Genomic DNA, 25029 nt, shown 5'->3' with positions numbered 1-25029 from the left:
TTCTCTTACAGGTGATTTGATGTTGGCAAATTGCATTCGATGCATTCTCTTTATAGGCAGGAGGGGTGAAATGTGACTCCAGGGATTGCCCAAAACCACAAAGTTGTTTTGCAAACTGTCTGATAAACAGCCTTCCTTCTTTTCTTTCTTTTTGTCTTCTTCTTCCTTCCTTCCTTCCTTCCTTCCTTCCAAAGTATCCTTCTATCCATCCTTCTCCTTCCTACTTTCCTTCCTTTTTTTCATTTTCCATCGACAATATCCTCCTATCCATTATTTTCCCTTCCCTTCCTTCTTTTCCATCTACTCTATTCCCCCATCCATCCTTATCCATCCTTCCTTTCTTCTTTCCTTTTTCATTTTTCCTCCCTTCTCTCTCCTTCCTCCCTCCCTTTTTTCCATCTACCATGTTTCCCCTAAAATAAGACCCTGTCTTATATTTTTTGAACCCTGAAATAAGCGCTTGGCCTTATTGCCATGCGCTCAAAAGCCCGATTGAGCTTATTACCAGGGGATGTCCTATTTTGGGGGAAATAGGATAGTATATCCTACCTTCCTTCCCTCCCTCCCTTTCTTCATACCTTATTTGTCATCCATCCATCCAATCCACATTTAGTGTTTTCCTCAGTGTTTATTTGCACGTTGCACCCTTCCATGCATGCAACTTATAACAGAATGACAAGAGTTGGAAGGGACCTTGTAGGTCATCTAGCCCAACCCCCGCCCAAGCAGAAGACCCTCCACCATTTCTGACAGATGGCAGTCCAGTCTCTTCTTGAAAGCCTCCAGGGATGAAGCTCCCACAACTTCTGGTGGCAAGCTGTTCCATGGGTTGATGGTTCTCACCGTCAGGAACTTCCTCCTTATTTCCAGGTTGAATCTCTCCGTGACCAGTTTCTAAATGCACCCCTCCAATAATGCAACCTGTACCCTTGCCATTAATGTAACATGCACCCTTTGCATAAATGCAAGATGCATCCTTGCATAAATGCAACATAACCCTTTCCATGAATGTAACATGCACCCTTTGCATAAATGCAAGATGCACCCTTTGAATAAATGCAACATAACCCTTTCCATGAATGCAACCTGTACCCTTTGCATAAATGCAAGATGCACCCTTTGAATAAATGCAACATAACCGTTTCCATGAATGCAACCTGCACCCTTGCCATGAAGGCAACTGATAAATGCAACGCGCGGCTTCGCACGTGCCGCTCTCCCCGCCAAAAGCTGTCCCGGGGGGAAACAGCGGAAGGCGCAGCGCCTGCGCACTGAACCCGCCAGCGCGGCGCCTCCGCAAAAGCGGCGCCTCTAGACGCTCGCGTGAGTCTATGAGAAAGAGAGAGCGAGCGCGAGAGAGACACGCCCACCCGCTCCCGCGCGCCGGCTCCGCCCCTCTGGGCGGCGGTTGAGGCTCGGCGCCTGCGCAGAAAAGGCGCCGCCTGGGCCGAGAAAAGGGAGAGAGGCCGCGGCCGGCCGCCGGCGATGCTGCAGCTGCGGGACTCGGAGGAGGGCGCCGGGCCGGCTCTGCTGGTGCCGGCGGCCGAGGCCGACGTGCCCTTCACTCCTCCGGGAGACCTGGAGGGACCGCTGGCGGCGCCCCGGCAGACGCTGCGCCCGCTCACCGTCCGCAACCCCACGCGGGGGGGCCGCCTGAAGGAGTACTTCGTCTTCCGGGTGGGTGCCGGGCGCGCATGCGCGAAGGGGAGGGGGAGAAAGGAGGAGGCCACGCCCCCCGGGGAAGGCTGCCTCGGGCTCTGGAGGCTCTACGGGCGCCCGGAAGTCCCTCGAACGACAGCGGGGAGTTTAAATCTCTCTCTGTCTAATGTATGTTAATAATGGGATGTTTTTCCATTGATATCAAACTAAATAGAACTACCTAACAGACCTTCTCTTAACATTATTATCATTATCATTAATTATTATTAATTATTATTATTATTAACATTCTAATTTTTTTTTATTTTTTTTTATTTGCATTTATATCCCGCCCTTCTCCGAAGACTCAGGGCGGCTATATTATATGCATACTTTTACTTATACTTTTACTTATATATACTTTTCTCTCATGATGGATTATTGTTTTATGTTGATGATTGTATATACTGTTGTGACAAAAATAAATCAATAAATAAAAGACCTATAATTATATAATATAATGAGCTTCAATGGACTCCAGGGGATGGTAAGAGGAGACACGACTTTGCAACAAATATAATACAAATAACATTTGACTATTTTTATTTATACATATATACAGGTGTGTGTTTATATAGACACTTATCTCACAGTCTATGTAATTATGTAGTATATATTTATTTTTATTTATTTTTATTTTATTAAATTTTTATAATATATTTTATAAATATTAATATTTAATATATATTAATTGCATCTTTTTCTAATATATTAATATAAAGCAAATATAACTACACCTAACAGACTAGATATATAATTGCATTACACACACACACAGTTTCTCGTGTATGTGTGTGAGTGAAATTGTATTTATATAGGCACCTGTCTCGCAAAACAGGATTCCTGGAGATGTAAACCAAGTGTACAGTATGTACGTTTGTGCGCGTGTATGTTTGTGTAGGTAGGTAGGTATATAAACACCATATAAATATGGTGTAATAGCATTTATATATCGCTCCATAGTGCTTTACAGCACCATCTGAGCGGTAAAACGAATATACATACTGTATGTCGACATCTATATGAAGATTACAGACGCAGAGAAAGAAAAAAGAGAGCGAAAGAGAGAAAAAGAGGCAGAAAAAGAGTGAAAGAGAAAAAGAAACAGAGAAAGAGTAAAAGAGAGAAAGAAAAAAAGTAAAAATTAAAAATAGAATGAGAAAAAGAAACAGTAAGAGAGAGAGTGAGAAAGAAAAAAAAATAAAGAGAGAAAGAAAAAGAAACAGTAAAAGAAAGTGAATGAGTAAACAAGAAAGAAAAAAGTGAAAGAATGAATGAAAGAAAAAAGAGAGAAAAAAAGAGAAAAACAGCATAAAAGAAAGAGAAAGAAAAAAAACAGAGAGAGTAAAAGAGAGAGTGAGTTTGTGAAGCGAGGGGTTAAAGGTGGCTAATCCTTCTCTCCCCCCATTCAGCCGGGCACCATTGAGCAGGCGGTCAATGAGATCCGGGTGGTTGTGATGCCCGTGGAGGACGGAGAAGTCCAAAGCGTTTGGCTGCTGACCGAGTAAGTCACAGGCCCCACAGCCGGCCTTTGGCCTGGACGCCAGAGCACATTAGCGGGGGGTGGGTGGGTGGGTAGTTTTTTGTTTTTAAATCACAATATATATATATATATATATTTCCTGAAATGTTCAGCCACGCTGGTGTCTTTGCTTTCCTTGGCAGGATCGACCACTGGAACAACGAGAAGGAACGCCTGGTTCTGATTACCGACCGTTCCCTTCTGATCTGTAAATATGACTTTATCAGCCTTCAGTGCCTGCAAGTGACCAGAATCTCGCTTAATGCTGTCGATACCATTTCCACTGGCCAGTTCGAATTTCCTCCCAAGTCGCTCAACAAGTAGGTTCTAACAGAGTCGGAAGGGGGCCTTGGAGGTCTTCTAGTCCAACCCCCTGCTCAAGCAGGAGACCCTAGACCATATCAATCAATCAATCAATCAGAATAGAGTGGAAGGGGACCTTGGAGGTCCTCTAGTCCAACCCCCAGCTCAAGCAAGAGACCCTAGACCATATCAATCAATCAATCAATCAGAATAGAGCTGGAAGGGACCTTGGAGGTCTTCTAGTCCAACCCCCTGCTCAAGCAGGAGACCTTATACAATTTGGGACAATCTCTTTAGAAACTTCCAGTGTTGGAGCACTCACAACTTCTGGAGGAAAGCCATTCCACTCATTATAAATCGAATCCTAGGGCTGGAAGGGCCCTAGTCCCATTCTTGACAACAATCCCCCTGCCTAATATTTTAACAAAATAATTTTTAAAAAAGACTTTTAATGACTTGATACTAAGGTTTTTAGTAATTAATGCAAAGCGATTAGAAATGAAAACCATTTCCACCCGAAAACCGATCGCGGTCGGCCCGAAACGGTCCGCGTGAGCAAAGGTGTGCTTTTCTCCCGTTCTCCAGGCGGGAAGGAGTCGGGATTCGAATCCAGTGGGACAAACAGAGCCGGGCTTCGTTCATCAACCGGTGGAACCCATGGTCCAGCAACGTGCCCTACGCCACCTTTACCGAACATCCCATGGCGGACGCCGACGAGAAGATCGCGTCTCTGTGCCAGGTTCAGATATTATATAATCTTGGTTTGTTCGGTTTTTTTTTTTAAGGAATTAGATGACTCGAGGTAGGATTTAGAATCTTAAGGAAGAGGAAAATATTCCCTTATTTGCTTTATTCTTCCCCCCCCCCAAGCAATTCTTAAAGATTGCCCCCCTCAAGTGCAGGAGGGAAGCTCCCATGCTGGCTGGGGATGATGGAGGTTGCGGCCAGTGGTGGGCTTGGCATCATTTAACAACCGGTTCGCCCAGAATGGAAAATGTGAGCGCGCGCCTTGCGCACTGCGTCAAAAATGTTGCAATTGTATAGGATGGGATAGCTTTATTTGGGTGCACGCCTTGCACACATGCACAGAGTCAAAAACATGGTGATTGTATAAGACGGGATAGTGCTGGGGCAGGTGGGTAGGCCCAGCCACTGGCCGTAACTATCGATTCCCATAGCTGGCAGAGAGACAGAGACAGAGATAGAGGCGGACCCTGGGCCATCCATCAGCCCTCTGATGGAGAGTCAGGAATAGGAGGAACAGCTGGGTCCAGTGCACGCAGAGGAGAGGAGAGCGGTGGAAATCTATGGGCCGGTCCTCGGGACGGAAGAGCCATCGCTGCTAGCAAAGCCCCACCCTAGCTCTGGGGATAAAAGGCAGGGGGTGGAGATGAATAGATATGGCAGACAACTATCACGTCCCTTCCGGACAGACTTGTTAGCCTGCAATAAAAGAGAAAGTTTTTGCTGGAGTTGCCGGCGCTCCTTATAAAGGAATCATTGCTTCAATTACAGAGAGTTTGTCATGTTTGGGGTGGTCCCAAATTTTCTTAGGGAGTCAAAATACAACGGGATGGTTTCTCCCAAATGGCGGGGACCCTCCTGGTTGCGCAAAACCAGTTCCCCACCACTAGCACACCAAGCCAGGGTTAAATCCACAAATGGTGCAGTCGGACATCCGTGGCCGGAAGTCCATCGCTTCACTGTTTTCCGAGGTTCTGTCAGGACCCTTCAGCATCCCCCCTTTTTCTTTCCTTCTGCAGTTGGAGAACTTCCAAATCCAGCTAGTCCAGGCCGTCAAGAAGGCCCACAGGGAGTGTCCTCTGCCGGGACGGGCCAACGGCGTCCTGCTCCTCGAGCGACCGCTCCTGATCGAAACCTACGTGGGGCTGATGTCTTTCATCAACAACGAAGCCAAGCTGGGTTATTCCATGACCAGAGGAAAAATCGGATTCTGAAAAGCACGCGGAGGTCACCGTCGCACCCCCCTGGAAGAGTATAGGGGAGAGGAAAACCAAGCCGATCAATTTTATTTTATTTTTGTTCCTCAGCTCGTCGAAAAACTCGCAGATCCTTCCCGACGGATCGAGACGAGAGTCGGCCGTAGAGAGCCGTTAACCATCAGACTGGAACCACAATCGCTCTCCGCTCCTTCCGTGTTGTCTCGGATAAGATAATCGTTACGTTTTACCACGCATGCTCTGGAGTTTGCCCCTCCCCTTTTGTAAACATTTAACCTGGGTTTCCTTCTTGCGGGTGGCTAAATTCCCCCCCCCCCCCCCCCCGTGATTTAAAGGGATATCATGAGTGTTTCGGGCGGCATTCCGGCGAGCAAGCACACCTTACGAGTCAACATGGCTGGTTCTATGGTGTGTCTTGATGTTTTAGAGAACTTCCCCGCAGTCAAAAGAAAAGTCGCGCGAAGGACCACTTCTCCCCCACGCTGCGAAATTCTACACAACGGCGCTCGTTTCCTGGGAATTTCGCACCACGCAGAATCACATTTTTCGCCTCGAGCAAGGAGGGGGGAAAAAACGGGAAATTTTCAATCAGCTTTCAATCCAAAACTAGGGTACTCAAAAAAACAAAACAAAAAAAAACCTCTACCAAAGCAAGAACGTGTAGTTTTAGTTCGAACGGTCCAGTTTTCTCTCTCTCTCGGTTTCAAATCCACCCGGTGCTTAACGTGGGTGAAACCCCAGAGGCGGAAACTCAAAAAAGGTGAAAATTAAAATTTTACTGGTTCATCCCAGCCAAAAAGTCTTCGGAAGAGACTGATATATATATATATAGGAGGAAAATGTCTACTGCCACATGGGGGAACAATAGTTTTAGAAGCATGGAATTTCGATTTTTCGGTGTTTTCCAGTTTGATTTTCGCATTCCTTAAACCGGTGTTTCTCAAAACGGGGGACCTTCTTTAAGACGTCTGGACTTCGACTCCCAGGATTCCCCAGCCAACACGGCTGACTGAGGAATCCTGGGAGTCGAAGTCCAGACAGTTTAAACTGGTCCAGCGGAGAAACACTGCCTTAAAAACTATCCAGAACTGAAATTCTGCTTCCCGTTCACTGGTCCTCTCGATACCTCTTTGTCACTCGGCGTTGTCTCCGTTCACAACGGACAAAAGGTTGCTGCTGGGGTGACTCCGAATATTTGTCCTTGTTTGTGTTATAAGTTGTGTATACCGAAGCTTAATAAAACTCAAGTCCATCTGAATCGCAGAAGCGTTTAACCCACAGTTCCTTCCGGTCTGCCTTTGTTTCTGTGGAGACTATGTGCTTTTATTGGCCTCTGAGATCAGGGGAGTTTTGCTGGCAATCAGTGGGCACGCTCACAAAATGGTTGCCAAGGCCAGGTCGGCCATATCGCAGGTGGTTTGGCTTCCCAGTAATGCTGGAGATATTCCTGTCAAGGCAGTGAGCGGGATTTGTCTTCGTTCGGCGTTTTCTTAATAGGACTTTTAAATAAGATGAGGGGGGTTAGCGAGGCGCCCTTTAATCCGCGATTTGTTTTATAAGCCACGATTCAAGGTTTAGTGTTCTGGGAGGTTCAATGAGCGAAAAGCTTTTCTTGCTGCCTTTGAAAACCAGGTTGAAGACTGCAAAATTTAGCAGCACCTGGCTGGCACCGTTTCATCCTCAAAATCGGCACTAAGAGGGGGTTAGGGCCGTTTAGGATGGGGATGGAAGACCACGAGGAAATCCTACAGCTTCAGCGAGCCACTTCCATACTAGCCAAGACATCTATGTGGATGTGTGCATGAATTCTCTAGGATTTTTCTCAAGAGGAGGAGGAAGGGGAAAGGAGAAAGGGAAACAGGAGGAAAGGCTGCGTTCCCCATTTTTCAGTGTCTTATCTCTTTCTTCCCTTATTTCCCTCTTTTCCTTCCTTCCTCTTTTCTTTCTTTCCAACTTCCTTCTTTTGCTCTTTCCTTCCTTCCCTCCTTCACTGTTCCATCCTCCCTCCTTTTCTTCCGTACTCCTTTCCATCTCCTCCTGCTTTTCCTTCCCTATTTCACTTTTCTTCTTTCCCTTCCCTCTCTCCCTCCCTCTTTTCTTCCTCCCTCCTTTTTCCTTCCCCTTCCCCTTCCTGCTCTCCTTCTTCCCTTCCTCGTTTCTTCCCTCCCTTCCCTTTTTTCCTTCCTTCCTCTTTTCTTTCTTTCCAACTTCCTTCTTTTGCTCTTTCCTTCCTTCCCTCCTTCACTGTTCCATCCTCCTCCTTTTCTTCCGTACTCCTTTCCATCTCCTCCTGCTTTTCCTTCCCTATTTCACTTTTCTTCTTTCCCTTCCCTCTCTCCCTCCCTCTTTTCTTCCTCCCTCCTTTTTCCTTCCCCTTCCCCTTCCTGCTCTCCTTCTTCCCTTCCTCGTTTCTTCCCTCCCTTCCCTTTTTTCCTTCCCCTTCCCTTTTTCCCTCCTTTTCTTCCTCCCTCCATCCCCTTTCCCTCTTTTTCCTTCCCTCCCTCCCTCCCTTTTCTTCCTTCCTCATTTTCTTCCTCCCTCCCCTTCCCCTCTTTCCTTTTTCCTCCCCTTCCCTCCCTCCCTCGTTATCTTTTTGTGGGGGGACAGAAACTGGCTTTCACAGAATGTCTAACCCTCCCACACACACACACACACACATTCAAACAAAAGCGAACTAGAAATTGCTCTGCTTTATCTGCCACAGAATGCAAAACTGCTGCCTGCTCATTTCGACCACGCGCTGCTTCGTAACAAAAGACGTTTATTGAAAATTGGAGAAAACGACAATGCAGGTCGCAAGCTATAAAATCTACATCCTTTTTAAGTTTAAAAGCAAATTCAAACCTGGATCTCTGGCCTATTTGAGTTTTATGTACAGATTTAAATTACGGGGGGCTGTGTCTAGAAAACCAGACGAGTGAACAAATTGAGACTGGCTCACTTACGTTTTCCTCCCGTTTTCAGAGAAGTGAAAGTTTTAAAAACAAAGAACGATTCCGGGGTTTTTTTTTTCCACTTAGCTTCGTTTTTGGTCCGGCTGCTTTGCAGCTTCTCTTTCTAAGTAACACAGGCAGAAATTGTCCTTGCTCAAAAGAATCAAGGAGTCCCCATTCGGGTGCCAGCACAACGAAGTCACCTTGAAGTCACCTGCGCACAAATATATATTTTAATTAATCCTTTTTTCCTCTTGCAATAATTTCCAATACGGCCTTTGAAACGGGGGGGGGGGGGGGGGGGAATGAACAGTTTCTGGCAGCCCAAAAAAGTAATTTTAAGGCGAGCAGCCAAACCACAGTGGGGTCTCTATGTTTTAAACATTTTCAGTTTAGATTCCAGCGCACAATAAATGCCAGAATTATCACAATCTATGCCTTATTATTATTATTTTTACCTTCCATCGGTATCTGCACGGAGGTACACCCTGCTGAAGACCAGAGATACACCTTCTTGTTGCCGGTACACAAAGCAAGCCGAGACTGTTTGGGGTCCCACTGGAAATGCTGAAGGGGACCCAAATGTTCCAGGACCCCACATAGTTTCATTTTTTGAACATCCCAGATCCAGACGGTGTTCGGGAGACTGTCTGTTAAAAACAACACACCGAGCCATTGAAGAAATGCAGCCTAACCCACAGCCAAACGTATTCGCGGGGCTCATACCGTGGAAGATGTTGAGCGGGATCAAAAAATAAATAAATACAGGAAGTCCTTAACTTGCAACAGTTCGTTTAGTGACCGAAGTTACAACAGTACCGAAAACGGAAGGGAAAACGATGCGTGTGGTTGAGTGGGAAAGGAGTCCATTCTGACCTGCTATCTACCACCCAACTTTCAGAAATATTAGCCAAGGGGATGATTTTAATTTTCGCCTGTTTTAAAATTCTCACAGGAAGGCTCAGTTCTGAAGCCCCTTGTCCAAAAAGCTCGTTTGGTCGGTGGGACGTGAAGGGGCAAGTCCGGTTCTCAGCTTGCCTCCCAAATACTCACCGTTTTTCGTCGCCAGGAAACTATTATCCAAACTGAATTCTAAGACTGCGACGCCGATCCTAGGATTGGCTCGGTCCGTCGGAGGTTTGACGTGGTGCAAAGAAAGGGGGGCTTGGAAAACTTCGTCTGAAATTGAAACGAAAACGAAGATTCACTTCCTTATCCTGCTGGTTTGAACCCCTTTTCACTCGACAAACTAAGAATTCGGTTTGACACAACTAGTTCTCGACTTACGACCACAATTGAGCCTGTTATCAAGTGAGACATTTGTTAAGTAATCCCCCCCCTCCCAATTTAAAATCTTTCTTGCCACGGTTGTTAAATGAATCACTGCAGTTGTTAAGTTAGTAACACGGTCATTAAGTGGATCTGGCTTCCCAATTTCTTCACAAAAAGAGGATCACATGACCCGGTCGCTAAACAAGCTGTTTTTAAGTCGAGGACTGTCTAGAATGGTTAACTCCTCCTCCTAGCAAACAAAAGGTTGTGAGTTCTAGTCCTCCTTTAAGCAAGCAAACCAACTGGGTGACCACCTTGGGCCGGGCTGGCTTCCCCCACCTATCCCACCTCACAGGGTTGTTGTTATGGGGAAAAGACGAGGTGGAAACCTTCATTACAGATGCAAACTTCAGAGTCAGCCAGCTCTAGATAGATGAAAACCAAATAAATAAAATAGCCCTTTCCAATTTCTTGGGTCCACATTTCTTTAATTCGGTGTTTTTTTCAAACTCGGCCACTCGAAGACGTGTGGACTTCAACTCCCAGAATTCCCCGGGCGGCTAGGGGAATTCTGGGAGTTGAAGTCCACGCATCTTAACTCCCAGGCGCCACTCACCTGCTTCTTTGCCAAGGCAAACACACCACGCTACCTGAACGTACATTTTGTCTTTTGGCTGAAGAGCGCGCTAGCCATCCTCTTGCTGGGCGGGAAGGTCAACTTCTCCAAGTCCACGGCTGGGGTTTTCTCGACTTCCTTGTAGACCACCTAGACAGGAAGTCAGATCAGGCTGGGGTCATTCACAAAAGCCCAGCGGGAACCAAACATGGATCTTACAGAATAACAAGAGCTGGAAGGGACCTCGGAGGTCTTCTAGTCCAACCCTCTGCTCAAGCAGGAGACCCTAGACCATTTCAATCAATCAATCAATCAATCAATTAGAACAGAGCTGGAAAAGACCTCAGAGGTCTTCCAGTCCATTCCTCTGCTCAAACAGGAGACCCTAGACCATTTCAATCAATCAATCAATCAATCAATCAATCAGAATAGAGCTGGAAGGGACCTTGGGGGTCTTCTAATCCAACCCCCTACTTAAGCAAAAGACCCTAGACCATTTCAATCAATCAATCAATTAGAACAGAGCTGGAAAGGACCTCAGAGGTCTTCTAGTCCAACCCTCTGCTCAAACAGGATACCCTAGACCAGTGGTTCTCAACCTGTGGGTCGGGAACCCGTTGGGGGTCAAATGACGGTTTGCCAGGGGTCACCTAAGACCATCAGAAATATGGGAAGTATACTTGCGAGTCAAAGAATCGCGCTCTAATGGTTGACTCCACAAGCCAGCTGCAGGCTCTTCAAATCACTAGCCGAATTCAGCTTCAGGCGCGATGAATTTAAAAAAGAGAGAAATCTTTGCTCTGATGTCTCCCTCTCAAGCCAGCTGCAATCCCTCCCAATCGCTAGCCTAATCTGGCTGCAGGCGCCATAAACTTCATAGGGGAGGAGTCTCCGCTTTAATGCCTCCGTCCTCAAGGCAATCGCAGGCAGTTCAGATCGCTGGCCAATACGGCTTCAGGCGCGATAAATTAAAAAAAAAATATTTTACGGTTGGGTCACCACATCGTGGGGAATTGTATTAAAGGGGTCGCAGCACTATAAAGGTTGAGAACCACTGCCCCAGACCATTTCAATCAATCAATCAATCAATCAATCAATCAGAATAGAGCTGGAAGGGGCCTTGGAGGCCTTCTAGTCCAACCCACTACTTGAGGAAAACACCCGATAGCATTTCAGACGCAGGGCTGTCCAGTCTCTTGAAAACCTCCAGTGATGAAGCAGCCACAACTTCTGGTGGCAAGTCGTTCCACTGGTTCATTGTTCTCCCCTTGTTCCTCCCATTCTGACTACCTGCTTCATACAGATAGTCCTCGACTTACAACGGTTCGTTTAGTGACCGTTCGAAGTTACGACGGCACTGAAGAAAGTGACATTGTGACCGTTTTCCACACTTACGCATCCCCATGTTCAGGTGCTTGTCCACCGACTCATATTTATGACCGTTGCCGTGTCACGTGATCCCGTTTTGCGACCTTCCGACAACGAGCAACGTCCGCGGGGAAGCCAGCTTCGCATAACGACCACCGAGCGACCCCTTTAACCGCTGCACGGATTCACTTAACAATGGTCGCAAAACGGGGCAAAACAAATGTCTCGCTTAGCGACATAAATCCCGGGCGGCTGTTAAGTCGAGGACTTACCTGCATCGCCTCCCGTAACCTGTAAGAAATCTTAAGATGCGTAATTACCGTTTTGGGATTAGTGACGTTGACCGGGTGGTCGAATTCTGCGATCTTCGCCCAAGTCACGTGGTTTAAGATCCGTACCTGGTTAAAAGAAAGAAAAAAAAAGGCACCAATATTTCTGATTGTCGATCAACAATTGAGGAGGGGAACACCCAACCCGTAGTAAAAACACACACACACACAAAAATGAGGATACTGATTAAATATGGCCTAGCATTTCGGATAAATCTGGAACCCCGCATGGTCATCAGATGCGCAAAGGGAAACGGGGAAGGGGAGGGGGGGGGGCAGCTTTGGCCAAACTCACCTTTCCGTCGTAGCTGCCGATGGCCAAGAACTGACTGCTGGGGCTCCAAGCGAGAGATTTCACGCCCAACGACCATTCGTAAGCGCTGTAGGTCGAGAGGAGACGTCCATCGAGAGAAAAAAGCAGCACTTTGTACTGGGGGGGTGGGGGGTGGAAAAGAAGAATAAACAACCATTTGTCCAAAATGGTATATAGAGTTTTCTGCCTGAGCAAGGGGTTGGACTAGAAGGCCTCCAAGGTCCCTTCCAACTCTGTTTATTCTATTCTATTCTATTCTGTTCTGTTCTGTATTCTATTCTATTATTTCCTCTATTCTGTTCCATTCTATTCCATTCCTTTTAATTCTATTCTATTTTCTACTATTTTTTCTATTTTCTATTTATTCTATTCTATTTTGTATTCTATTCTATTATTTTCTATATTCTATTTTCTATTCTATTCTTTTCTGTATTCTATTATTTTCTATTCTATTAATTCTAATTCTATTCTATTCTCTTTACTATTTATTCTATTCTATTATTTTCTCCATTTCATTTAATTCTATTCTATTCTATTTTCTACTATTTATTCTATTCTATTTTGTATTCTATTCTATTTTGTATTCTATTCTATTATTTTCTATATTCTAATTCTAATTCTAATTCTAATTCTAATTCTAATTCTATTCTATTCTATTCTATTCTATTCTATTCTACTTATTCTATTCCATACCATTCCATTCCATTCCATACTATATTCTATTTTCTGTTCTGTTCTATTCTATTCTTTCTCTTCTTTAAGATGATAAGCTAAGATGAAGCAACTAGGATCATTAAGGGCCTGGAGACTAAAACATAGGAAGAACAGTTGCAGGATTTGGGTTTGTCCAGTCTAGAGAAAAGAAGGACTAGGGGGTGACATGATAGCAGCCTTCCAGTATTTGAGGGGCTGCCACAAAAAAGAGGAGGAGGGGTCCATTTATTTCCCAAAGCACCAGAAGGCAGGGACAAGAAACAACGGATGGAAACGAATACAAGGAGCGAAGCAACCTGCAATTAAGGAGAAAACTTCCTAACAGTTAAACCAGTGGAACGGCTTGCCACCAGAAACTGTGCCTGCCCCATCACGGCAGGCCTTTAACAAGAGATTTTGCTCACCTCGAGGCAGCTATCCCACACAGCCAACACGCAGCCGTTTGGGGCCCAGTCGATTCCCGAAGCATCCTGGGTGTCGATTTCAAAATGCTTAAAAAACAAAAGACGGGGGAATAAGGAAAACCAAGCCGGGACTGAGAAGACGCAGGTCGAAACCTCACCTGGCACGGAAGCACCTCAGGTGAGACTGGACCGGTGCCTTTTTCTCAACTCAACCTACCTCCCAGCCCAGAGGAAAAAATATCGGACAAGGGGACCGTCACAAAGTAGGCTGGGAATCCCACAAACCATCGTCAAAGAGGAGGCCACGGGAGTCCAGAAAACGGGAGTTCCTACCCTTAAAAGCTGCCAGTCGCTGCAGACAAAGAGGCTCACGTAATCTTTGCAGTCCCTTCGTTCGACCAGGGCCAGGTAGCGCCCGTCTTTCGTGAAAGCCAGGCCTGCAAAAAAGTAAAGTAAAGTAAAGGAACAGAACAGAACAGAATAGAATAGAATAGAATAGAATAGAATAGAATAGAATAGAATAGAATAGAATTTTTGATTGGCCAAGTGTGATTGGACACACAAGGAATTTGTCTTGGTGCATATGCTCTCAGTGTACATAAAAGAATAGAATAGAATAGAATAGAATAGAATAGAATAGAATAGAATAGAATAGAATAGAATAGAATAGAATAGAATAGAATTTTTTATTGGCCAAGTGTAATTGGACACACAAGGAATTTGTCTTGGTGCATAAAGGTAATAGAATAGAATAGAATAGAATAGAATAGAATAGAATAGAATAGAATAGAATAGAATAGAATAGAATAGAATAGAATTTTTTATTGGCCAAGTGTAATTGGACACACAAGGAATTTGTCTTGGTGCATAGGCTCTCAGTGTACATAAAAGAATAGAATAGAATAGAATAGAATAGAATAGAATAGAATAGAATAGAATAGAATAGAATAGAATAGAATAGAATTTTTTATTGGCCAAGTGTAATTGGACACACAAGGAATTTGTCTTGGTGCATATGCTCTCAGTGTACATAAAAGAATAGAATAGAATAGAATAGAATTTTATTGGCCAAGTGTAATTGGACACACAAGGAATTTGTCTTGGTGCATATACTCTCAGTGTACATAAAAGAATAGAATAGAATAGAATAGAATTTTATTGGCCAAGTGTAATTGGACACACAAGGAATTTGTCTTGGTGCATATACTCTCAGTGTACATAAAAGAATAGAATAGAATAGAATAGAATAGAATAGAATAGAATAGAATAGAATAGAATAGAATAGAATAGAATAGAATAGAATAGAATTTTTTATTGGCCAAGTGTAATTGGACACACAAGGAATTTGTCTTGGTGCATATGCTCTCAGTGTACATAAAAGAATAGAATAGAATAGAATAGAATAGAATAGAATAGAATAGAATAGAATAGAATAGAATTTTTATTGGCCAAGTGTGATTGGATACCCAAGGAATTTGTCTTGGTGCATATACTCTCAGTGTACATAAAAGAATAGAATAGAATAGAATAGAATAGAATAGAATAGAATAGAATAGAATAGAATAGAATAGAATAGAATAGAATAGAATTTTTTATTGGCCAAGTGTAATTGGACACACAAGGAATTTGTCTTGGTGCATATACTCTCAGTGTACATAAAAGAATAGAATAGAATAGAATAGAATTTTATTGGCCAAGTGTAATTGGACACACAAGGAATTTGTCTTGGTGCATATACTCTCAGTGTACATAAAAGAATAGAATAGAATAGAATAGAATAGAATAGAATAGAATAGAATAGAATAGAATAGAATAGAATAGAATAGAATTTTTTATTGGCCAAGTGTAATTGGACACACAAGGAATTTGTCTTGGTGCATATGCAATGATGGATATATTGACCATCATTTGTGCTTACAACACAAATGATGGTCAATATATCAATATAAATCATAAGGATTGCCAGCAACAAAGTTACAGTCATACAGTAAAGTAAAGTAAAAAGTGGTAAAAAGTAGTAAAAAGTAAAGTAGGTAAAACAAAACAAACAAAATAATAGTATAATATAATTAATATAATTATAATACAATACAATACAATACAATACAATACAATACAATACAATACAATATAATCATCTTCATTTAATGACCCTGTAATCCCGTGCGGGGCAGAGTCTGGGCAACTGAATGGAGCTAGCGGAGTGTTTTACTGGCCAGATGCCCTTCCTGTCGCCAGTGCTGAGTTTTGTTCAGCAGATATATATATTCTCATTGTGCCCAGAGAGAGGGAAAAATATCTGCCTGGGGTTTGTGTCGTTGTTTTCCCGTTCCTGGCTTGGCATGACTATGGAGCTCTGGCTAGTTTTAGAAAATTACACTTTTCCCAAAAGGTTTCCGCGATTTTGGCCACTGCTGTTATCTGCGCAATGGTTCTATTTCAACCTTCTTTCTCAACCTTCGCAACTTTCTCCCAACCAAAGCCAGATTCCCTTAATGGCTGCCTGCTTCACTCAGCGACGGGAGGGATACACTGAACCATCGTAGCAAAAGCGACAACAACAATCAAGTGATAAAACTGGATGCGACTCATTTAAAAACTGTTCCTAAGGTTTTCGTGGGTGTTTGTATGTAGGTCTTTGGTTATTCGGGTTTTCTCCCACGTAAAATTAGAAGTGTCTTGGTGACATTTCGACGAAGTCTCATTCGTCATCTTCAGGCTTCAGCTTCGTGCTTCTAGGAGCAATTAAGCACGAAGCTGAAGCCTGAAGATGACGAATGAGACTTCATCGAAACGTTGCCAAAACACTTCCAATTTTACATGGGAGAATATATACATATACATATACATATACATATACATATATATACATACATACATACATACATACATACATACATATATATATATATATATATATATGTTTTCTGAGGTTTTCACGGGTGTTTGTATATAGGTCTTTGGTTGTCCGGGTTTTCTCCCGTGTAAGATTGGAAGTGTCTTGGCCAAGACACTTCCAATCTTACACGGGAGAAAACCCGAACAACCAAAGACATATATATATATATATCTCCCGCGTAAAATTGGAAGTGTCACTAGCAGTTAAAAAGGAAGAAACAGCTGCAATCACACATTGCTCCTAGAAGCACGAAGCTGAAGCCTGAAGATGACGAATGAGACTTCATCGAAACGTCGCCAAGACATTTCCAATTTTACGTGGGAGAAAACCCGAATAACCAAAGACCTACATATACATACATACATACATACATACATACATACATACATACATACGAGAATTTAATTCACTTCACTCACCCTGCTGGCAAGCTTTGGGGTATTTGATGTAGGAGACCGATTTTGTACACAGCGACCAGACGGTGATACGCAGCTGTTAAAAAAAAAAAGACAGAGCAACGATAAGATTTCGTTTTGCAGATGTGATAAAGGAGGCGGAGAAATTTCCTACAGATTCTCCCTTCCTGGCCCTGCCTCCATTCGGCTCTCAGAATCTGTCTTTAATTTTGTTTATTTTTTTAATTAGCCAGGAGTGCTGCCACATTGATAACTCGATTAAAAGAAAAAACAAACCGTAACGATTTTAGAACAGGAATTTTTCTGCGGAATGTGTGTGTGTATAAATATTAATGTGTGTGTGTGTGTGTATATTCATATACATACACACACATATCTTTTAACTACTCCATAATCCCTTGCACGGGTGGAGTCTGGGCAACTGAATGGAGCTAGCAGAGTGTTTTACTGGCCGGATGCCCTTCGTGTTGCCAGTGCGGAGTTTTGTTCGGCAGATATATTTCTCACTGTGCCCAGAGAGAGAGAAATATCTGCCTCTACCTAGGATCGAACTCACAGCCTCCCGATTGTGAGGCGAGAGCTTCATCTCTAGGCCACCCCATCACTACACACACACACACACACACTACAACCATTCGTTTAGTGACGTCGCTGAAAAAATGGACTTATGGCCGTTTTCCACTCAAACCGTTGCAACTTCCCCTCAGCCTTCCAACGAACAAACTCAACGGGGAAGCCAGATTCGCTTCCCAGCTGCGGCGCTTGCTTAACGACGGCAGTGATTCGCTTAACAACCGCATCCCAGAAGGTCCCCGAACGGCGGTCTCGCTCCGCGTTCCAACGGTTGGCCGTAAGTTCGAGGACTGCCTGTAAAAGAGCCATACGCCAGAAGTATCCAACTAGTTTTCACCTGCTTTCTGTTGAAACGGGTTTTTCCAAAACAGAGGGACCCCCCCTTTCTTCTTCCTCCCCCCCCCCCAAACCCACATTGCTGGCTTAACGCACACACGGCCACCCTCAGCTCTCCGTGATCGGGTGTCTGGCACAGCTGCCCTTCGCAAGGCACAAAACAGCAGCATTGTTGAAATGCCGACAACAGAAGCAGCTGAGCAGCAGCATTTAGACGGAGCTGCTCCAGGAGACTGGGGGGGGGGGAAGTGTGTGCGAGGGGGGGGAGAAATCGCACCCGGTTTTTTTGACAATGCCCGGCAGGTGGCGAGGCCGCCCCCTCCGTCCCGCGGAAACCCCACGCTCCCACCGCCCGGCGTTCCTGATGGATCTCAACTCTCATCCCAGACTTGATGGGGTCAAATTATTTAGAGGGTGGGGGGGAGCGTCTGTTAGCACGGGAATCTGGGGGGATTTTTGGGACTGGATAAAAATTTTTGGAGTGAAACAAAAGAGATGAGAGAGAGAGAGAGAGATGGAGGGTGGGAGGATGGATGGATGAGAGATGAGAGAGAGAGAAATACATACATAGATAGATGATAGATAGATAAATGGATGGAAGATAGATAGATAGATAGATAGATAGATAGATAGATAGATAGATAGATAGATATACAGATAGAGAGACAGAGATATAGATGATATATATAGAGAGAGTGAGTTGATGGATGGATGGATGGATAAATTGGATGGATGGATGGATGGATGGATGGATGGATGGATGGATAAATAGATAGATAGATAGATAGATAGATAGATAGATAGATAGATAGATAGATAGATAGAAAGAAAGAAGATACGATAGATTATACATGGATGGATGGATGGATGGATGATAGATGAAAGATATAGATAGATGATAGATAGATAAATGGATGGAAGATAGATAGATATACAGATAGAGAGATAGAGATATAGATGATATATATATAGAGAGAGTGAGTTGATGGATGGATGGATGGATAGATAGATAGATAGAGATAAGAGATGATAGAGGGAGATAGACAAATGATCAAGATGACAGTGCTATGATAGAGAAAGAAAAAGAAAGAAAGAAAGAAAGAAAGAAAGAAAGAAAGAAAGAAAGAAAGAAAGAAAGAAAGAAAGAAAGAAAGAAAGAAAGAAGGAAGGAAAGAGAAAGAAAAAAAGTCAATTTATTCTCCAAAGCACCTGAAGGCAGGACAAAAAGCAATGGACGGAAACTGATCCAGGAGAGATTCAACCTAGAAATAAGGAGAAATTTCCTGACAGCGAGAACAATTAACCAGGGGAACAGCTTGCCACCAGAAATTGTGGGTGCTCCGACACTGAAAGTTTTTGAATAAGAGACTGGAATGGCCGAGGGCTTCCTGCTTGAGCAGGGGGGGGTCAGACTAGAAGACCTCCAAGGTCCCTTCCAACCCTGTTATCCTATGTACTGTGAACCTCCTTCAGCTTTGCCCCTTTTAAATGTTTGCCCTTTGTTTTTTGTTTTTCCAAGAAAACTTAATATTGCCATCTTGCATTATTTTTTTTTCCGGAAAAACGCACGACAGCTACGCAAATATTGCGGGCTAAGCCGATCCGAAAAACATTCAACCTTCTTCGCTCCCGAAAACAGCAGGATGACGAATCAGAAGAAAATCTAAATTAACACGATATTTCCTTCTCCCCCTCCCACCCCCACCACCCCCCGCATGGTTGCGCGCGGCTTTGCGAGACACCATAAAAAAGGCCTTTTAAAATGCGATTTAGGGCAGCGAGTTACGACAAGCCCTGATGAGATTAGTGACAAACATCAATTTTCACCCAAGCTGGAAGCTTCAAGGACAGGTTTGATTTCTCCATCAGGCGGCCACGGATCCCACGTGGCTTCCAAGACAGATCGAAGCGCCTCTGATTTCCGTCCACACGGCTCCATGTAGCCACTAAGCCGCAAAAAAAGTGAGTTTTGCCCAGGGGGTGAAATGCTACCGGCTCGTGCGAACCGGTAGTGATAAAAAAAACTACAGGTTCGGGCGAACCGGTAGTAAAAAAAATAGTTTTAAAAAAAGTTCTGACGATCATGCAGCACAGCTGTGATTGTCGAGACCTTTAAAAACTTTTTTAAAGCATTTTTTTTACTACCTATTCGCCCAAACTGGTAGTAAAAAGATTTTAAAAAGTTTTTTTTTAATGGCCACGCCCACCCAGTCACATGACACCCACCCCACCAAACCACACTCACAGAACCGGTAGCAACGAATTTTACATTTTCGCCACTGGTTTTGCTCCGTTTTACGACTTTCCTCGCCAGGCTTCTTAAGTGACTCACTCGTTTCATCTCCTTTTAATGACCCCATAATCCCTCGCGGGGTGGAGCTTGGGCAACTGAATGGAGCTAGGAGAGTGTGGAATGGCCGGATGCCCTTCCTGTCGCCAGTGCGGAGTTTTGTTCAGCAGGTATATTCCTCGTCGTGCCCAGAGAGAGAAATATCGGCCTCTACCTAGGATCGAACTCACAGAACCTCCCGATTGTGAGGCGAGAGCTCCACCTCTAGGCCACCGCACCACTCTTCTTAAGTGAATCACTTGCGGTTGTTAAATGAATCACACGGTCGTTAAGCGAATCACACGGTCGTTAAGCGAATCTTCCCAGTTGACTTTGCTTGTCAGAAGGTCGTAAAAAGGGAACTCACATGACTTTGGGACCCAGCAACCGTCGTAAATGTGAATCAGTTGTAAATCACGTAACCACAGGGGTGCTGCAACGGTCGCAAGTCCGAAAAACGGTGACAAGTCACTTTTTTCCAAGGCTGTCGTAACTTTGAACGGTCACTAAGTGAACTGTTGTTAAGTTGAGGACTCCCTGCCTCTAGAGCGACCGTTCAAAGTTACGGCAGCACCGAAAAAGGAGACTTATTCACACTTACGATCGCTGCGGCATCCCCGTGGTCCCGGGATCCAAATTCGGATGCTGGCCAACCAATTCCTATTTATGACGGGGGTCACGCCACCCCATTTTGCGACCGTCTGACGAGCAACGTCAGCGGGGAAGTTAAATCCACGCTTAACGACCGTGGGACTAAGAACGGCGATGATTCTTCGCTTACGAAAAGTGGCGAGAAAAGTCGCAAAACGGGGACCAAGCTCCCTCCACACACTTCCTCACTTACCAACGTAAATTTGTGTGTGTGGGGGGGGAGGCTCAATTGTGGTCGTTAAGTCGAGGACCACCTGCCAATAGGTACAATTTTTGCGACACGCCTGAGAGACGCTCCTCTGCAAACCCCAGTCCTCTCCATCAGCTCTGGCGGATGATGGATCCGGCGTGTCGGTCAGCCACCGGTTCAAATCCCGGGTTATCCCATCCAGCTGTCGGTCGAAGTTATTATAGCTCCTTGTTTACGGTCCCGCAGTAAGTCTACCCACGCGGCACGGCAGCTGGCTGGATGCGAGCCCACCGGGGTCACCGCCAGTGCTCCAGCCTGAGAAGAAATATTTCCCCATCCGCCCCCGTCCCCATCTGCCACTGGGACGCAGGACCGGGGGAGGGATGATGCGGGGGGGGACGACGACGACACGATAGCAATATAATAATAATAATAATAATAATAATATTTTAATTTGTATACCGCCCTTCTCCCGAAGGACTCAGGGCGGTGAACAGGCAGATAAAATACAAATACACACAATAATTAAAAACATCCCTTAAAAAACTAATTTAAATGCCCATATCTGAGGGGTTGCCATAAAGAAGAGGGAGGGGGGGGGTCGGCCTGTTCTCCAAAGCACCTGAAGACCGGACAAGAAGCCACGGATGGAGGTTTGTCGAAGAGATCCATAAGGAGAAACTTCCTATCGGTGAGAACGATTAGCCCACGGAACTGCCTGCCACCAGAAGTGCACCAAAACAATGGAGGTTTTCAAGAAGAGGTGACACAACCATATGTCTGAAATGCTGTAGGGTTTTCCTGCCTGAGCTGGGGGAGTGGGGATTGGACTAGAAGACCTCCAAGGTCCCTTCTGTTATTCTTTATTTCTCTCCTTCCTCCTAATTTCTTTTTCTATTCTATTTACTTAAATCTGCACGACTATTAATCTTCTCCTCGTTCCCATCACCTATTTCCTTCCACTTATGGCTGTAACTTTGTTGCTTGTATCCTTACAATTTATATTGATATTGTTTCCTGATTGCTTATTTGTAGCCTATGACTATCATTAAATGTTATATCATTGTTAAATTTGTACCCTATGATTATCATTAAGTGTTGTAAGTGTTGTACCTTGATGAAAGCATCTTTTATGTATGCTGAGAGCATATGTACCAAGACAAATTCCTTGTGTGTCCAATCACAATTGGCCTATTCTATTCTATTCTATTCTATTCCATTCCATTCCATTCCACGTATTCTATTCTATTCTATTCTATTCTATTCCATTCCATTCCACGTATTCTATTCTATTCTATTCTATTCTATTCTATTCTATTCTATTCTATTCTATTTCATTTCTATTCTATTTCTATTCTATTCCTATTTCTATTCTCCTCCTTTCCATTTCCTTCCTTCCTCCTCAGAATTCCACTTTTTTAAAGAAAGATTCGCAGCATTAAAATAAATTCATCCACCATCCATGCTGAATACAGTCCTCGACTTACGACCACAAAAACTGAGCCCCAAATTTTTCTATTGCTAAAGTGAGACCTTTGTCAAGTGACTTTTGCCACGTTTTAAGACTTTTCTCGCTCGGTTGAAGCACTGCACTTGTTAAGTTAGTCACCCGGTCATTAAGCGGATCCAACTTCTTTTGACTCTGTTTGTCAGAAGGTCGCAAAAGAGGATCGCGTGCCCCCCCCGGTCATAAATACGAGTCAGTTGCCAAGTGTCTCAATCTGACCATTGAGACGCTGCAGCGGTCGTAAGTGCGAAACACAGTCCTAAGTCACTTTCTTCAGTGCCGTCGTAACTTCCAACCGTCATTAAATGAACTGTTGTTACGTCAAGAACTATTTAATCAGAAGAATAGAATAAAACTTTATTACGGTCACCGACCAGCAATAAATTAAAAATTAAAAATACTACTGACATCTATCGTGTATAATACCATCCCTATTATGAAACCATTAGGGTCACTTCCTAATTTACATGCGTGGAGAACCAATAAGTATGTGAATAAATGTATTTATTAATTAAATAATTAAAAGTAATTAAATGTATTAATTAATTTTAAATGGGGTTTTTTAGTCTAGTATATTTTAACCTATCAGGCTAATTTTAAAATAAGTTTTTTAATCTGCTTTTTAAATTGTATATTGTATTATCTGTTTTATTTTTGCCTGCCCTGAGTCCTTCGGGAGAAGGGCGGTATAAAAATCAAATAAATAATAATAATAATATTCTCTCCATAACTGTTATATATATATATCTCCAAAAAGTTGGCATAAGTTGACATCTATAATTCGGTCAAGAACTATTTATAGATTGAATTTCATTTCGATCTTTTGCATTTTGGGGAGTTGTGGTTTTTTTTTTACATTTATCCCCAACGAATTTAAATCCGTACCTTGATAAACCCAAACCAGAATTGAAAATGCAAAAGAATGAAAATTAAACTGGAAAGGAAGGTAACTTTTTCCATCCTTTCCTTTGTCCGTTTTAATTTTTCTTTTTAAACATTGAGAGTTTCTGGAAGACTTAACCATTTTAAGGACCAAATCTGGCTTGCTTAATTAACTTTGAGGAATGTTTTCCTACAATTCCCCCACCCGCAAATCTAGATAGCCAGGTTCAGCTGTTCCTCTCTCTCTCTCTCTCTCTCTTTTTTAAAAAAAGAACAACACGACAAGCTATTTAGGTGGCTCAGAGGCGGGCCGGAGCCTCAGAGTTCTTGGGAGACCCCGGATTTCACACACTCACGTGGAACTCAGTGGTGTTCAAGATGTGACGCCCGTCGGGACTCCAAGTCGAGGCTACCAAGCCGGCTGAGCCTTCGTCGATTTTACAGTGCCATTCGGCCTGTTCCAAGGACCAGACCTAAGGAAGGACAAAAGACGGTAGTCAAGTTCAGCCGTGCAAAAACATCCGACGTCTAACAACCCTGCCCTGGATTAGCGGGTTGGACTAGAGGACCTCCGAGGTCCCCTCCGGCCCTAGGATTCTACGATTTTGCAGTTTGCAGATATCCACTGCCGCCGTCATGAAGGATTGTTGTTGGACCCCGCTACAAAAGTAAGTTCCCCCCCCTCTTTTCTGTACAGGCAGTCCTCGACTTACGACCATGTGTTTAGCGAGTGTCCCATAGTTAGGACGGTGAACAAAAATGACCCTGCAACCAGTGGCAACTGAACACCGTGTTTACATACATGTCCAGGTGTGTGTGTCATGTGGTCACTTTTGGCAACCATCCCAGCCGGCTTCCGACGGACAAAGCCCGATTTCCTTATGACCGCCGTTAAAAGGTTGCGAAAGGCTTTAACGTCCGCCTCGCTTAGCGACGGTCCCAACTGTGATCGTAGGTCAAGGACTAGTGATAAATAGCGGCGTTTTGGCTTTTTTTTTTTTTTTTTAAGAGGCAGGATGGGGGGTGGGGGGCCTTTCTCTCTTCCCCCCTCCTCCCCAAACGTTAGGTAACAGTAACAGAGTTGGAAGGGACCTTGGAGGTCATCTAGTCCAACCCCCTCCTCACGCAGGGGACCTGCACTAGGGATTCGAACCGCCAACTTTTCTGACCGACAACAGATGTTGTGCAAATGTTTGGTGTCTTTAGATAACAATTTATTATTTATAAAATTTAGGGTGGCGTGAATTTTCCTACAATTTCCTGACCTTTAAAAAAAATTGGCCTTCTTTCTTTTTATGAAACACCCATTTATTTTAATCTATGTACTACATAATATTTAATATCTTTTATTATGAAATGGTAATGCAGGTAGAACCACGATTGAGCCCATTTATGCTGGGGGAGAAATCATTTAAGTGAGTTTGTCCCCCGTTTTACGACCTTTCTTGCCTACATTTGTTAAGCGAACTGCCACCGTCCTTAAATGAGTCACACGGTTGTTAAGTGAATCGGGCCTCCCCTTCGACTTTGCTCGTCAGAAGGCTGCAAAAGGGGATTGTGTGACACACACACACACACACACACGGGACACTGCGACCGTTGCCAAGGGTCTGAAGGATCTGAATTTCGATCACGTGATCCATGGGGCTGCTGCGACGGTCATTAAGCAGGAAAAAACGATCATAAGTCGCTTTTTTTCCATGCCTTTGTAACCTGGGGGGGGGGGAAGCAATTTATTTCCACTTCAACCTCTTTCCACCAGAGGGCGCTAGCTCCCTTTTCTTCTTGAAATCGACTGCAAAAATCGATTTTC

The 25029-nt window shown here is 44.0% G+C and overlaps 2 protein-coding genes across 6 annotated transcripts in view; one reads left to right on the top strand and one right to left on the bottom strand.

Moving 5' to 3' along the window:
- The first annotated feature begins 1416 nt into the window (after window positions 1-1416).
- TPRG1L (tumor protein p63 regulated 1 like) lies at window positions 1417-6764 on the top strand. Its single transcript, XM_058161102.1, has 5 exons — window positions 1417-1677; window positions 3111-3202; window positions 3364-3540; window positions 4109-4262; window positions 5287-6764. The coding sequence occupies exons 1-5, from the start codon at window positions 1486-1488 to the stop codon at window positions 5479-5481; spliced, it is 810 nt and encodes a 269-aa protein (XP_058017085.1). The 5' UTR covers window positions 1417-1485; the 3' UTR covers window positions 5482-6764.
- Window positions 6765-8228: 1464 nt separating this feature from the next.
- WRAP73 (WD repeat containing, antisense to TP73) overlaps window positions 8229-25029 on the bottom strand; it is a 51574-nt gene continuing 34773 nt past the window's right edge. For all 5 annotated transcript variants that reach the window (XM_058161094.1, XM_058161097.1, XM_058161098.1 and 2 more), the window contains 10 exons: window positions 23573-23689; window positions 16752-16824; window positions 13767-13870; window positions 13434-13520; window positions 12298-12432; window positions 11994-12071; window positions 10350-10455; window positions 9471-9596; window positions 8876-9067; window positions 8229-8631 (listed from right to left, as the gene is read on the bottom strand). In XM_058161094.1, coding sequence (XP_058017077.1) covers window positions 8501-8631; window positions 8876-9067; window positions 9471-9596; window positions 10350-10455; window positions 11994-12071; window positions 12298-12432; window positions 13434-13520; window positions 13767-13870; window positions 16752-16824; window positions 23573-23689 — 1149 coding nt within the window. In that variant the 3' untranslated portion in view covers window positions 8229-8500. The remainder of the gene's footprint in view (window positions 8632-8875; window positions 9068-9470; window positions 9597-10349; window positions 10456-11993; window positions 12072-12297; window positions 12433-13433; window positions 13521-13766; window positions 13871-16751; window positions 16825-23572; window positions 23690-25029) is intronic.

Source organism: Ahaetulla prasina, chromosome 18 (genome assembly GCF_028640845.1).
Source record: "Ahaetulla prasina isolate Xishuangbanna chromosome 18, ASM2864084v1, whole genome shotgun sequence".
NCBI classification, from domain to species: Eukaryota; Metazoa; Chordata; class Lepidosauria; order Squamata; family Colubridae; genus Ahaetulla; species Ahaetulla prasina.
Note: the sequence above shows the minus strand (reverse complement) of the source record. Positions and strands in the feature narration are given on the sequence as shown.